General features: G+C 38.0%; 1 protein-coding gene and 1 pseudogene across 10 annotated transcripts in view; both read left to right on the forward strand.

The window, feature by feature from the left end:
* Window positions 1–1,226: 1,226 nt before the first annotated feature.
* Window positions 1,227–4,522, forward strand: LOC121952335 (gap junction delta-2 protein pseudogene; annotated as a pseudogene). Its single transcript, XR_015778897.1, has 2 exons — window positions 1,227–1,373; window positions 2,909–4,522. The product of XR_015778897.1 is annotated as a gap junction delta-2 protein pseudogene (transcript).
* A 1,594-nt stretch (window positions 4,523–6,116) lies between these two features.
* The window catches only part of LOC121952334 (unconventional myosin-XVIIIa-like), a 100,690-nt gene continuing 91,265 nt past the window's right edge, over window positions 6,117–15,541 (forward strand). For all 9 annotated transcript variants that reach the window (XM_088088099.1, XM_088088100.1, XM_088088090.1 and 6 more), the window contains exons 1-2: window positions 6,117–6,206; window positions 7,698–8,763. In XM_088088099.1, coding sequence (XP_087944225.1) covers window positions 7,810–8,763 — 954 coding nt within the window. In that variant the 5' untranslated portion in view covers window positions 6,117–6,206; window positions 7,698–7,809. The remainder of the gene's footprint in view (window positions 6,207–7,697; window positions 8,764–15,541) is intronic.

Below are 15,541 nucleotides of genomic sequence, written 5' to 3' on the forward strand. Positions count from 1 at the left end.
TTAAAACCTCACAAAGAGAGGAAACTGACATGAGCACAACGAAAATGAATCATAGCTGCATTGTCTCACTGATGTTTTTACACCTGTCGTAAAGAAATTTCACACATTTGATTTCAGTTAAGTTGTTTGATAGAACGGAATAAGGGATATGTTACTGTTAAATAACAATATAGTTCTATGACTGATATCTCTAGATGCAGGCAGAGGACATTAGAAATACAGGATGGCTGCCTGTGGTCAAATGACACCTTCAAACCTTCTAGACAGCCAAGAAATAAAGCACAGTACATCTGAAGTAATGCCAGATGACCTTCATAGGCACCAACGGCTGTCCTATAGAGGCTCAGATCACTGAGACACGTGATTGTGTGTCTTTCCAATATCTTTTATTCAAATCAGGCTAGGCATATAATAAGATATAATATCCCCATTATCCTTTTCTTATTCCATATTTGTTGTAAAATATGTTAATTAACTAAAAATAAACATGTCAGTTCAGCTAATAACTATGTCATGCAGATACAATAATCAGCTTCAAGGTTGCAAAAGAGTGCTGTTTAAAGTACCTGGGTGTCACCAAAGCAACAGGGCTCAGATTACTAAGCAGCAAAACAGGATGTACATCATACACACTTAGGGCAAGTATTCCAAACAATATTAAATTGTCATTATGACAGTTTTAAAAGAAAATAACCATTACATTTAATTCATGATGCTTAATATATATATATATATACCACTTTTAATGTGTTTTTTTTTCTTCCAAAGAGGAATATTCTGCTATTTTGCTTTATTATTTCACACTATTCTGTAGAGAGTGAGAAAAGCATTGTTAAAGCTGCCATAAGTGAATGAGTTGAGGTATTCTTTGCTCCACAACAACCTAAAGTCGAAAAAAGTTTTTAAAAAATTATGAAAAACATCATCACAAGTGTCATGCAAATTAATGAAGTGATTCCTCACACTCCCACTATAACCAAAGTAATAAAATCTTCTGGGAAACGAGACTTGTGTCCCAGCTCTAAAAAGAAAGTGGACACAGATCCGTGCTTGAATCAGTATTGTGCACTCTCTTTCCAGTACGTTCTTTGAACTCTCTGCTCGTGCCTGAATGGGCTGTTCAGTAAAGGTGCCCCCATTGTACATTTTCAATCTTTGTCCCACTGTACATTGAAAGCCTTTATTCACATACAGTGCAACAAATGTTTCAGTTAGGAGTTGGGGAATATGTGTGGTCAGCCCATTCTGCCCTCATCCAGCTCAAAAGACACGATAACGTCCAGCAACGGGCTCCACTTGAAAATACAGTTATGCAGATTGCTTCCTCTGATATTTTTCCAGCTTTGGATAAGGAAAACTCAGATTCTCCAAAGGTAAGCTCCTCAGGGACAGGAGAACAGACTGAATATTTCAGAAGCTGATTACCTTTTAGCCCATTTTCCCATTTTAGATTCAAAGATTGTATATCTCGTTAAATTAAAAAAAAAAAACCAACCCAAAACAAAACACAAATTTCTGTTGGGAAATTGTGTCTCATTAATTTCAGCCAAAGTCTCCTGTAAATATAAGAGACTGCTGGTAATTTAAAGCTTAATGCAATATCTGATCTCATGTAATTTCTTATAAAATACACATCTAAAAATGATTATTGATTTTAACTCAAACAGTTTGTCCTTTTGAAGAAATCCGTAGTGAAAAATTACACTGAAGAATGTGAAATTTGAGGCGATGACACACCATGAAAGCTATTTTATATTTACTCTACAGTTAAAGGGGATGTTTAGGTCAATATTTGAGCCTAGATAATATTTGAAAGCAATAATGTGCAAATATGTGTTCTTCTGCACCTGCTTCCACGGTAAGGCTATTGAGTCACATTTAGGGCATTTTTTTCCTCCCAAACCATTTAAGTTATTTCAGTTATCAATAAAAAATTCTACCTAAAAAAGTCATGTAATGAAAAGTTTGGTGAAGTTTGCTTTTTTTTTAAAAAAAAAAAAAAAGTGCCATAAATACATTGAAATTGGATAAATAATGAATGAACTTTGCATAAAGCATATCCTTGTGTGTCTGTTGTTGATGTTGCAGGAGGATGTGTCAATTTCCACCTGCTCAATGCATTATGCATTGCATATGTTTTCAAATATACTGTTTCTGCATGTTAGATAATCTTTTAAAACATACACTTAGAATGTTGATACAACATTTTGCATTGACTTCTAATTCCATGTGCAACACAAGCATGTAGTTAAAGGTATAAAAAAAACATCATGGTTTGGCCCAACATTCATATGGGAAGTAGGCAGCAGGCCTTCAGGTGAAAGTCTGGGGTTTTTTGGACCACTGCACCTCCTGCAAACTCTATAGGGACTTTCCATTTCATTATGTTTCTTAGTTTCTGGCAAAATTTCAAACTGACGCCATCAGCTGGTGTAGCATACTGACACAACAGGTACCGTCTGACTTTTGCTGTCCGGTGGCATATTACACCACAACGACAGATGTTGCCCGGCCAACCAGAGGCATATCATACTGTAGTGAAAAGTGGCTTTTTGTGATGTCTGATGCCGAAATCAAGTGGTACTCGACAAGCTGGGAACAGGCTGCTTAAAGGCACAAAATGGTATAGTCTACCCCTGCCCGAGGATTCATCTCTAAACTCAGCTAGAGTCGAGTGAGTGACTGCTCATACTTCTTATACATTTCCCCAAGAAATGGAAATTGAAGTTCCAAAAAAAAACAAGAAAAAAATGAAAGTAAGAGAGAAAACTGACTTAAAGAAAAAGGTGCCCACAGGGGGCCCACTGAGGTTTCTTGAGTACAGGTCCCAGAATTTGGTGCTACGCTCGTTCTGACAACTGTTAGTAGTAATGCTGTTGTAGTGTTTTAACTATTGTGTGTTCCACAGAAATGGGAGACTGGTCCATTCTTGGCCGCTTCCTAACCGAGGTTCAGAACCACTCCACAGTCATTGGCAAGATCTGGCTGACCATGCTGCTCATCTTCCGCATCCTGCTCGTGGCCCTGGTGGGGGATGCTGTCTACAGTGACGAACAGTCCAAGTTCACCTGCAACACCCTACAGCCCGGCTGCAACAACGTCTGCTATGACACTTTTGCTCCTGTCTCGCATTTACGCTTTTGGGTCTTTCAGATTGTTCTTGTCTCCACACCTTCTATCTTCTACATCGTCTACGTCTTGCAGAAAATCACCAAGAATGAAAAGATAGAGGATAAGAAGGTTGAACCCAGGTCGTCAACTTCACTTGACAAGGACATACACATAGGAGCAGATAAAGAGGTGACGCTGGAAGCCGGCGGTCCTTACAACACGATCTATAACACTGAGGACTGGAGCTCACAGGAAGGTGAGTGTAAGGAGAGGAGTGAGCTGGAGGAGGACACCAGAGAGGTCGGAGAGGACCCAACTCAGCTCTCCAGCCAAGTGCTACTCATCTACATCATCCATGTGTTGCTGCGCTCCATCATGGAGATCATTTTCCTCATTGGGCAGTACTACCTATTTGGATTTGAAGTTCCCCACCTTTTCCGCTGTGAGACCTACCCCTGTCCGAACAGGACTGACTGCTTCGTGTCTCGAGCAACAGAAAAGACCATCTTTCTCAACTTCATGTTCAGTGTCAGTCTTGGCTGCTTTATCCTGAACATTGTGGAGCTGCATTACCTCGGCTGGATTTATATTTTCAGGGTCTTATTCTCTGCATGCTGTATATGCTGTGATAGAAACCCCAGGCAGCAGGTGGATTTATACTCCGATAACAACCCACTGTTGCTGGAGCTCAAACACTCTCTGCGCGGCAGGGTCGTCCTTCAGACCACCTCTACCGTGTCCCGGGACAAGAGCAGCGGCATCCCAAACCAGGGCCCGGCCATCTCGTTTGAGACGGACTCCACACTGGAGTGCACTTCCAAGAGAAATCCAGATGAAAAGGAACGCGGCAAGACCAGACTGCACAATATGGCAAAAATCGGACGGGGCAAAAAGTCATGGCTGTGATTGATTTCAAACTATATTTTTCTTTTGTGTTCAATTTTATTTATGAATGTGCTTGCATATCTCTAAATTGAATTGAAATCTTTTCAGGGTAGATCAGTTAAAGTACGTAAGAGATTATTCAAATGATTCAGTTTCAGGGAGAGACTGTGGCAGATTCAGTGTATTTGCTTCTAATCACAGGGATTTAAAACGGTGCAAGTGTAGCTAACATTGGTAAGCTGGGGTTTTGGAATGATTTGGAGATGTTGCAATTTGTTTCTTGGCTTATTAGTTGTATTGTAGAGGGAAGCATTGATATGAACGTGGTGGTTTATGAAAATGTTTCTGTAAATATAGTCAAATTAACGTCTTTGCAGTGGTTAATTCATACCTACACTCACTCTTAACTCACACTTCCATTGCTGAAGAAAAGGGTCCATAAGGGACCATTTGTGAATATACAGATGATGCATTTAAACATCACCAACTTAAGTTGGCATGTGATCACAGGGGCTCTGGTTTGGTGAAGAAGACTTTATATTGGTCATATTGTCAGTGTTTTATTCAGAAGCCAAATTTCAGCACCTACAGCAATGTGTAACCTACAGCTTGCTGTGCCATAGAGTGAGACTTGATTTTTCTAAACATGACCAGATATAATTCTGAAAAAATATTTTTTGCTGTCCTGCATGGCAAAAATATAATATATGCAGAGATGTGGACTGGATTCACATGACTTGGACTCGAGTGAACTTGATAAAATCAAAAAAATATTTGCAACTTGACTTAGATTTCAACATTTCAACAAGTGACTTGTGACTTAATTTCAACCAGAAAGTACTTGATAGCTTCCCCGATTCATAGACTAAAAAGTATGTTATTAAGATAATTTTGATTCACGTTGCTAACATCTGCAGTGGTCCAAAAAAACAAAAAAAAACCCCAAAATGCAGTATGCAAAACCTATGGGTAAAAAATTACAGAGATGCAACAACTTGCAAAATTTTAAAAAGTATTCATAATTGTTGAAACTGTGATATAATATTACTATGTTGTTAAAAATGTCATTACATATGATGAGGAGCACTTTATGATTGTTTAGAACTCAAAGTTTACAAATTGCAGTATGCAAAACCTGTCGGAAAAAATAACAGATGCAACAACTTTTGACTGATAAATACACAAGTATTTCTAATTTTTCAAAATTTAATATGATAATACTGTGTTGTTAAATGTCATCAAATTTGATGAGGAGCACATTATGACTTGTTTAGGACTCAAAACTCAACACTTGACTTAGGACTTGTCAGTCTAGACTTGGGACTTGACTAGGGACTTGAGTGCCAAGTCTTTAGACTTACTTTTGAGTTGCAAAACAATGACATGGTCTCACCTCTGAATATAGGCTATACATAATATATTAAATCTCCAAGAGCTTACATTTGAAAGTTATAATGAAGCTTAAATGCAGTCATTATAGGCACAGCTAAAGTTTTAAAGATTCAAGTGAACATTTCATATTTTATCAAATTTGAATTCAACACATATTAGGCTACATTATCCTACCAAGCCTGTGTTGTGGGTGTTAAGTTCTAAGATGAGTAAAAATGGACTACCTGGAAGTATAATTTTTGCCTTCACCATGAACTTCATTTAATTAGGCCTGTGGTTTACCTGCTCACTTAGTGTTTCAGTGAGCAAAAAGACCAGGAGGGGTCACTGCTGTCCGGTCTACAATGATGCTGCCTTCAAATACCATTCGAATTACTAGACTTTTAGAGCAGTTTAAACACTGACGACCAAAAATGATCATTGTAGAATACTAAACGTGACACAGTTTTTCTAAAAGTAACACATAAAGATGAAGTTCATAAAATAAACATAACTAAAAGGTGGTTGAAATAAAGTTTTCAATCATTTTGTGTTTTTTTTCTCCATGCACAGAATTCAGGTCCCGATTTCATATTTTTTCCCGTCTTTAAATATACATAGACTATTCTATACACGATGACGAACTGCCAAATTAAAACTGCGAACATGACACTGGTTTTAGGCTACTCCCAGGTCGTTTTTAACCGACCACGCTGTTGTGAAAACGGAGTTTACGGGGAGCATTTGAAGGCAGCACAAACATTTCTCGCACCTACTGTCAATCCAAACGAGGAAAATGCTGCAAACTTCAAGCAAGACATCAACGCGGGAAATTACAGGTAGGTCGGTGACACATCTGATAATAGCTCTAACTCTTAGTTATTTTACACGAATGACACTGTTATATTCTCTACTGAAAGTGTTCCCTAAAGGCCACCGGTGCTAGAGAATGAGGGCAAAGCAGCTTAAAGGGAGAGCATTACAGCCAAGCTCTGGACGAGTCGAAGCGACAACATAGCTATAGCATGTGTACACTACAGTAAGTTTACGAAAGCTATAACCCAATATTTTCTTATTATTGTCTGTTAACTGTCATGTTGAGAATATTCGCAGTTGTATTACAAAGTGCCTTAAGGTGATTGTATTGTTTTTTCACTGCCTGTCTGACCTCAGGAGACGTGATTAAGTGTGGATTAAGTGCGAATTTAACCGTTTATGGCCTCACAAACATCATGTATGTTTGTGCAAGGCGTACAGAGCCTCGTGCGCACATGTTCAAATGTTCTCCATCACTTTAATGGTGATGCTGATCATTTGACAGCAAGACAAGATGAGGTCAAGCAAACCATGTCTCTATGTAGGGCAGCTTCAAATGTACTGTGGTATGTGTGTAGGACTGAGAGAATACATCCCATATCTTTAATATATTAATGTTTGTAGGTCATTTACTTTGTTGAGACTAATGCATCAACATCCAGATGTAGGTGATGTGAGTTTGCTTTCAAACAGTTGATAGTGTACTTCAGATCTAAGTTATTTTAATGTTTGGGTGGGAAAATGTCTGATTAAAACCATACAAAAAGTGCAAGATGAGAAGTGTTATGGCATGCAGTACTGTAGCCTATTTGATCAAATTAGTTGCAACAATAAGATGTAGGAAGAATGCAGACAGGACTGTGGACCTTGGACTGTTAGCTTTGGCAATTGTGTGTGGGAATGGATTTATAGTATTGTCACAAGAACGCAACAAATAATTGTTTGAGAAACTTGGTAAAAAGTGTTGGAGAAATTGCAAGAAATTAGTAGATGTATAAAATTATAAACAAAAAAGAAAAGAAAAAAGGCTAGAGAAAACTGTATTTATAGCTAATTATCATAATTACAAATGTATTATGATTTATTATATAATTTATTATAAATTATTATAAATGTAAGTATTTTCCCAGGTTGTTCTCTTTTTTTTATTTTTTTTTTAAAACTATTTTTTTCCAGGTAATTTTCTGGTACTCTTTTTTCTTGACCAATTTCTTGCTATTTTTGTGTCATTTCTTCTAATGTTGCTCATTGCCTTATTCCCATGTTTTTAAAAGAAATCAAGGCAATTCGCTCAGGTTTCAAAGGGTTAAAAACGTTTTTAAAAAAGCCAGAATTTACTGAATCTACTGCAATTTTCTTTTGCACATCTGTCACTACACTGCATGTGCAGTTACAGATGAGCATGTGTTAACAATGCTGGCAAATAATTGGCATGCCAAAACTAAATTAGCCGATACAATTAAGCTCTCATCTAATATTTTCTGATTTTTCTTCTCTTTCTCTCTTCCTTACAGATGACATGACGGGTCCATAGCTACTGTGGATGCTCTTATCTTTCATCATTTAAACCAAACAGCTCTTTTGTCACTGTAAACAATTCAAACTGGTATAAAGAATAATTGGAGCATGTTTCACCTAATTAAGAAAGACAAGGAAAAGGAGAAGGACTTGGGCAAGAAGGAGAAGAAAGAGAAGAAAGAGCGTATGTCCCAGGCAGAGTTAAGGAGCCTGGAAGAGATGAGCATCCGTCGAGGATTCTTCCACCTCAGTCGAGGGAGTTCTAAGAGGGACTCTAGGAGCAAGCTGGAGATCTCCAGTCCTATCCCAATTAAGGTGGCTACCAACATGGAGCTCAGTCTGACAGACCTGGAGGCAGAGCGCCTTCACAGCACCCTGGGGCAGGATATGAGGCAAATAAGCGCAAGTACCTCTGGAGAAGACATGAGGGTAAATGAACTGGTTCATCATCGCAGCTCTGTAAAGGAGAGAGCAGCTAAGTTTGGGGAATTGGCCAGGGTGAATTCTTTAGGAGGCCAGAGGCATGTGTCTTTTTCCTTGAAGAGCAAAGGGGAGGCTTCAAATCTTTCTGGGCAGAACTGGACTCCATCTTCTTGGAGGTCCCACCTCAACCTAAAAGGCATCAACACGGTTCACATTCCTGAGCTGGTGGAGAAGACGTTCCCTGGTGCAGACCTACAGTTGCCTGTGCTTGTCACTCCGCCGATACCAGATCCCAGAGAGTTGGAGCTACAGCGACGCAACACCGGGGATTTTGGCTTCTCTTTGCGGAGGACCACCATGCTCGACAGGCAGCCTGATGGAGGAGTGTGTCGGCGGGTGGTGCACTTTGCCGAACCAGGTGCTGGGACCAAGGACCGAGCTCTTGGACTGGTTCCAGGAGACAGGCTGGTGGAGATCAATGGGATCAATGTGGAGAACAAGAGCAGGGATGAGATTGTGGAGATGATCCGTCAGTCTGGAGAGTGGGTGCGGCTGAAGGTTCAGCCAATTTTGGAACTGAGCGAGCTGAACCGCAGTTGGCTGAGAAACGCTGAAGGCCTGCACAAAGACGTCTTTGAAGTAAGTAATTTTTTGATGTTTTTTAGTTCTCTGAGTGATGAGATTCTTGCTTGCAGACAAATTCCACATTTACACTGTTTCCTATGCTATTATATTTTTTTCAAACCTACAAGTGCTTCCGCCTCAAAAGGCTGCTTTTTTCTTGTTAGCTGGGATTTCACTTTGGATCTTATGATAATTTCACACTTTCGGAAATTAGTCTTCATTGCACTGAGAGAAATAGTGTTTTCTGGTGATTGTGCAGCTGTTATTTGGGTTTTTGAATGCATGTGTACACGTGGTAACATTTCTTACTGTTTGCCAGCCTTTTTCCACTCTGACAACAGCTGTGGCCGGCGTCATTATGTTTTCGGTTTGTTCATCCATATGTCAGTCTGACCAGCTTGTGAACGGCAAATCTCAAGAATACCTTAAGGGAATTTTTTCAACTTTGGCACAAATGTCCACTTGAACTCAGTGATGAACTGATTAGAATGTGGTTCTCAAAGGTGAATGTGACCTTGTCCATCTCACTCTATTAAATGCAATATTTCACAAAGGCCTTAAGGGAATTTCCTCAAATTTGGCACAAACGCTCACTTAAGGATGAACTGATTAGAATTTGGTGATCAAAGACTGAAGGTCACAGTGACATCGTCCATCTTATTCCTGTAAATGTGACATCTCAAGAAGGCCTTAAGCAAATTTCCTCAAATTTGGCACAAACATCCAATTGGACTTAAGGATGAACTGATTAGAATTTGGTTGTTGAAGGTCAATGTGACCTCACAATACATGTTTTTGACCATTACTCAAAAATTCATACACTGGTTATGACAAAATGCCACAAAAATGTCTCATAGGATAAAATCACGACATTTTATATCCAAAAGGTCAAAGGTCAACTTCACTGTGACATCATAATAATAATAATAATTAATTCTGCTAAAACATAATTCAACATCATAACTCAGGAGCAGAAGACATTTAGTCAGATATTCTTCTGTGCTGCCGGGCTGATGATGTGTGAAGCATCCATGTTTTAGAATATGTAGCATCTTTGCAGAAACATCCATATTTGAGGTATTGTCAACTGTCCTGGCTGCATAAGAGTCTAGACATGGATGTAAATTGTAACTGCATTTTGACTAATTTGCATACGACAGCAAGCCGGTATTTTAAATTTTCTTATTTGGGTATTTCTTTTGTTCTAAATATGCAGTCTTGCAACTGCATAGCATATTGGATTAAAGTTGTCGGGATCATGGACGGAACTGTAATGACACTAGTAATGTGCTTTTGTGCTTGTACGTATGGGGGAGTGTGTGTTTTGAAAGAGAGAATGTGTTCTGTGTATAGATATAATCCCCCCTCTCGCTCCCCCTAGTCCTTTGACACCAAACAATAGGACGCTGAAGGAAACAACGGCCCAAACGCCGCCACAGACCATGGCCATATGGTCTTGTAAGACTTGGCTGGCTGCCCATTCAGTTCTTTTTGCACGGATAATCATGTGCAACAAGTAGAGGAGCATCAAGTTAAACTCTTTATTAGCTGCCACAACAAATACCTAATTCTTAGATGTCTGAAGACTTTGGATGAGATAAATTGTGGTTAAGGTTAGGGCTGTGCAGTGTACTGGTATTTTAGGTATATCAGTAATGTTTTCATAGTGCTTTTGCATTTTTTTTTTCAAACGAAAAATGCCCTTTTATGTAGGTTTTATTTTTTAATCATAAAAACTAGCACATTAATTAGATAATAAGGATGGGAGTAGAACATTACAGTTGTCAGTTGTCAGTTGCATATTTATTCAGATTAAATGATTATAGACTGACATTGAGAGAGGTAAAGAACCCAGGAAATATTCACATTTAGGAAGCTGGAATCAGAGAATTTTGACTTATTTTCTTAAAAAATTACTGAAATCGATGAATCAACTATCAAATCAGTTCAGGCGATTAATTTAACAGTTGAAAACAAAGCCATTAATTGGTTAATCACGAGAGGAGGTGCTGTTGTACTGTATATCAGCATGGCTTTGACGTGGTAGAAGGCTGAACTTATGGATTGCCTCTTGTCCAGTCGAATTGCTTTGTTAGAACAATCTGTCTACTTTACAAAATGTTTGTGTGATGGAGATTATTTCTATTCTTTCTGGGACCTGGGTCAGGGGTCAGATTGCTCAGTTTAGTGTGAAAGTTCAGTATTTAACCCATATTGTGAGGCCATACTTGGTTTGTTTTTCTGGCATATAAATTAGATGTAAAAGGTGCACTGTACAAGGTGGTACAGTGAAGACAATACAGCAGAGTCAGCAGAAATGCTAACAAGGGGTCGACAGATTATTGGCCTGACCGATTATTGCCAATTATCTGTGTCAGTGTTTTATTGCCAATAAAATTAATGAATTGATTAAAATGTGCAATGAATGTGTCAGCATGTGAGGAACTTTTACTTTTTATTTATTAATTTTTTATTAAAATTTTATTGGTCTCATTTACTACTAATAATCAGTATCGGCCCTGAAAAACCAATATCGTTTGAGGCCTAATACTAACAAAACCAGTGACTTGTGTAGAGAGCCGTGTGTGTCGTGGGCCACTATGGTTAACAGAAAATCACACGTATGCTTCTGATGATAATAGGTACCCACCCGCCATTAGTGAGTCATTTTTAAGTAAAGCAGAAATAGTGTATCACAGTTGGTGTAATATACACTAGGTGTGAACTTGAGTTGAACTTATCTGTCACGGTTCACAGACGAAAAACCCAAGAGCACGACTGCGAAGGCAGATGAAGACAGCAACAAGTCTTTGCTGAGCAAAAATACATGGATACAAAAAAGATCCACACAATCAGCAAGGTGACAAGGGGTCGGACTGAGGCTGTATCCAAAAAGCACAGGAAGGGTTGAAATCTAGATCAGAATCACAAAGTAGATATGGAAAACTTTATGGAAAAGTTACGGGGCACATGGATAGTCTGGCAGAGAGCTAGTGAAAGTGGACCAGTAGATATACTGGGGAGCTAATTTGGGACAGGTGAGAGATGATCAGCAGGTGGAGTGAATCTAGTGACGAGAGGGCATGCTGTGGCAGGGTCTGAAATGAAAGCAGAATTAGAGCACAGTGTACAAAAAAAACCGAGTGAATAAAAAAAAAAAGATAAGTAAACAAAGTGTAATTCACAACCATGACGCTTATCTGTTTGTGTGTATCACATTGTCTCGCTTTCCATTCAGCGCTTTTACCCATGTTATCATCATTTTGAATTACATGGGATTGCACCTTTGTGGGAATGAGCCACAGGCACAATTCATTTACTTTGCTTTGTCCTACATTCAAGGAATCTTGATGATCATCGTAATACAGGCCATTTTCAACAGTAAAAAAAATGTGCATGTGAGTGTGACCTAGAACCAACAGCACTATTTATAGGTGCTTATAATAAGATGTGGATTCTGGATCTAGAGCTCTGCAACACATTTTGAACCATATGTGATGCATGACCATGTTTGCATGTCGGCTGAATTTATTTAAAGGTTAGTAAAATTGTTTGAAAATGTTTCGGAAAATATACTTTTTTGCGTTCTTGCAGTGTGCTAAATGAAAGGTTTGATATCACTTTCAGATTTTTCTGCTGAAAATGAAGCACAGCCAGAAGACTGTAAGCTTAATTCTTTGAAACCTGAGCAAACTTGCCTAATTTTGGTCAAAAATATGGAAAGAAGGCAATGGACAACTAAAGGAGAAATGACCCAAAAATTAGAAAATTAACAGAAATTTATTTTTTTTAAAAAGTGAAAAAAACCCACATAGAAATAGCCTTAAAAAAGTGCTTAAAATGTATTTAAAAAATTCAAATATGAAATTATGATAATTGCAAGTTTTTCCCTATTTTAAAAAAATTCCACACAATTTTCCCTAGATTTTTTCCCAATGAGCTCCAAAAGATAAAATGGCCCAATAATGAGTAAAAAACAAACAAACAAACAAACACACAAAAAATTGTGAAAAGTACAAGAAAATTACCTGAAAGTTAGTAAAAAAATGAAAAAAAGAAGAGAAAAAGGAAAAAACCCAAACAAACAAGTAAATGCCTTGGAAAAAGTGCTTAAAATTAGAATAATTTTGTAACATTATTTTAAATATGTCTTATGTGTTATCATTATAAATATAGTGACTTCCTGGAGTTGTGTCATTACTATCAGGTTACCAGGCAACCAGCAGTGATCTGTGCAACTGTGAGACTGCAGTGGGAGTACAGTAATGAGGAGCTTGTTATTGAACAAAACTAACCGTTCAGGTTTGGTATCAGTTGAACACCTGTTCTCCCTCTGTCTGCTGTCTCTGACTGTTTTATCATTATACGGTTTCTGATTACTGTAACGTCAGACGGTTTGCTCTAGGCTGCATGACACACTCGTCACTTTTACACACACAAAAAAGGAATTTCTTCACCAATATAATTGAGTCTGGCATTAAATAAATGTAATATGCTCATTCGCTGCTCAAAAGGTCAGCAGGACACCATTTGTCAAGAGAGAGAATTTTAATTGCACCCTGACATTATTTTGGGCTAAATTCAATTATTTTATGCCGAGGCCAGTATGTGCAGCTGAGCACATGAGGCCTTTGTCCATTGGGTGGCAGCCATCGTCCACACTGCATGAGGCCAGAGCAACTATGCTTCCGTTTTGTCCCTTCTGTTTTATATCCAAAGCTTTCTGTGTCTTTCCTGATTCGCTTCATCATAGACAGTGAGTTATAGAGCACTCAGGCCAGCAGACATCTCATTACTGAGATGACACCATGGACTCAGTACACTGTTATTCAAAGTCACATCCACAGTTAATAAAAATGACAGGAAAAGGGGATTTGAAACATTAAAACAAATATGTTAATGTGTTTAATATGCAAACTATTAAAGCTGTTGTCCATAACTTTAATGAAATATTCTCATATCTGATGAAGTTGTCACTGTTTCCTCCTGACAGTAGTAAATGAGACAGCATTCTCCGAGTGCTGCTAATGGCATTTGCAAGAATCCACCACTCCTGAATGAAAACAATCAGAGCAGCTCAGTCATGTAAATAGTGCTTGAAACTGTCAAATTTGGCAGCGCTCAACATTTATGAATCAAGATTCTGTTACTTCATTTCCTGCTTCTGGCCTCAAACTTTTTCCCAAACATTTAAATGAAAGTTTGCTCCAGAACATAATGTTGAAAACAGTTAAGCAAAACTAAGAGGCTTTTATCGTTTTACTGCTACAACAGGTAACTAAAATATTTTTCTGAGAAAAAAAAAGTGGCACAAAATTGATGAGCAGACAGCTGCGTTAAAGACTCCTTGGCTCTGATTGTTTGTTTTTGTTCAGTTGTGATGGATTGTTGCAAATGCCATTAGGAGCAGTAGGAGGAGGACGACGACATGTTTTTTTTTCTTCACAGATTACTTGTCTTATGTACTATTGTGTGGATATAGTGACTGTGTCAGTAAATATTACTATGTATATATATTAAAATGACCAACTGTAGCTTTAAGGTACGCAATGTTACACACATTTGACCTCAGATTCATATCTGCTCTCTTAGCTTTTCTTTTTGAAGAATAAAAACAAAAGCTTAAAATAACCAATACACCAGTCTAGGTGGGAACTATTGAAGATTTATTACTCGTTTGTGTCTAAACAAGGTTGAAAATGAATGCTCACAGCTGTTCAGTGTGTGTTAGGGCATCTTGCTGTACTGTATATGTGCAGGTGTGCAGGATGTGAGCGGGGCTGTGATACACTCTGTCTTTTATTTGTCGTCTCACAGACGTTAGGAGGGGAGGGGTGCTGTTGGACAGTTTTCAATTTTCCACCTGGTTGAGGTAAATCAATTGGTCAGAGGCATTATGAAACCAAGTTGAGATGTCAGTTTTGCAGGGAACTCTCAAGGAGTCTGTGGTGCCAAAAAGGGCTGTCCCTTGGACTGGTTAGTGTCGTCATGCACGCCTCATGCAGCTTTGTTATTATTTTACACCTGAACCTGTTTATCAGAGCTGGCTTGACATTTATTTCATATCTTGTACTCCCATATTTAATAATTATTTGTGCATTGACTTTATATCTCCTTCAACATTGGCTGCATTACTTTTTTAATTTCAGAAACACATAAATATGGCAGCATAACAACAAATGGTAAAGAGCTGATCCATTTAATAAAACTTTTTTAATTTTTATTTTTTAACTAGATTTTTTGTATCACTATTACCATTTTTTCTATATTTAATTTTTATTTCCATTAGTTTAGAAATTGTTTTTAAAAATATTTAATTGCTTATCTATTCAATATTATTTATTTTTAATTAAGTCCTTTGTACCTATTTTTTTTTTATTATTGCTACTCTATGTATCCAGATGTTAACTTTACTTGTCTGGAAATGAGCAATTTTTTTTTTTTCAAAAAATTGAACCACTGACTGTCCAGAAAATGTCAACAAACAAATTTCTGTAAAAGACAAAAAAACAACAACAAAAAACAAACCAACCAACAAAACAAACAAACAAACAAAAACCTGGACAAAACAAAACCAGAAATAAAACAAACTGGCAAAAACAACACGTGAAAGGCTGAATCCCCGGGTGGCTCAGGGCTGACCTGATGTTCCCATGTTGTCATCTAATATCCCTGCATCACTTATTTCTCATCCCACACATTTCCTGTCTTTCTGCAGTCCAGACACAGTTTGATCATTAGGAAATTAGCAAATGGTGTAATCTCCTTGCCAAGCTGCCCATTTAAATCACAT

Source organism: Plectropomus leopardus, chromosome 15, assembly GCF_026936395.1.
Source record: "Plectropomus leopardus strain MGB_pleo_1.0 chromosome 15, ASM2693639v1, whole genome shotgun sequence".
NCBI lineage: Eukaryota > Metazoa > Chordata > Actinopteri > Perciformes > Serranidae > Plectropomus > Plectropomus leopardus.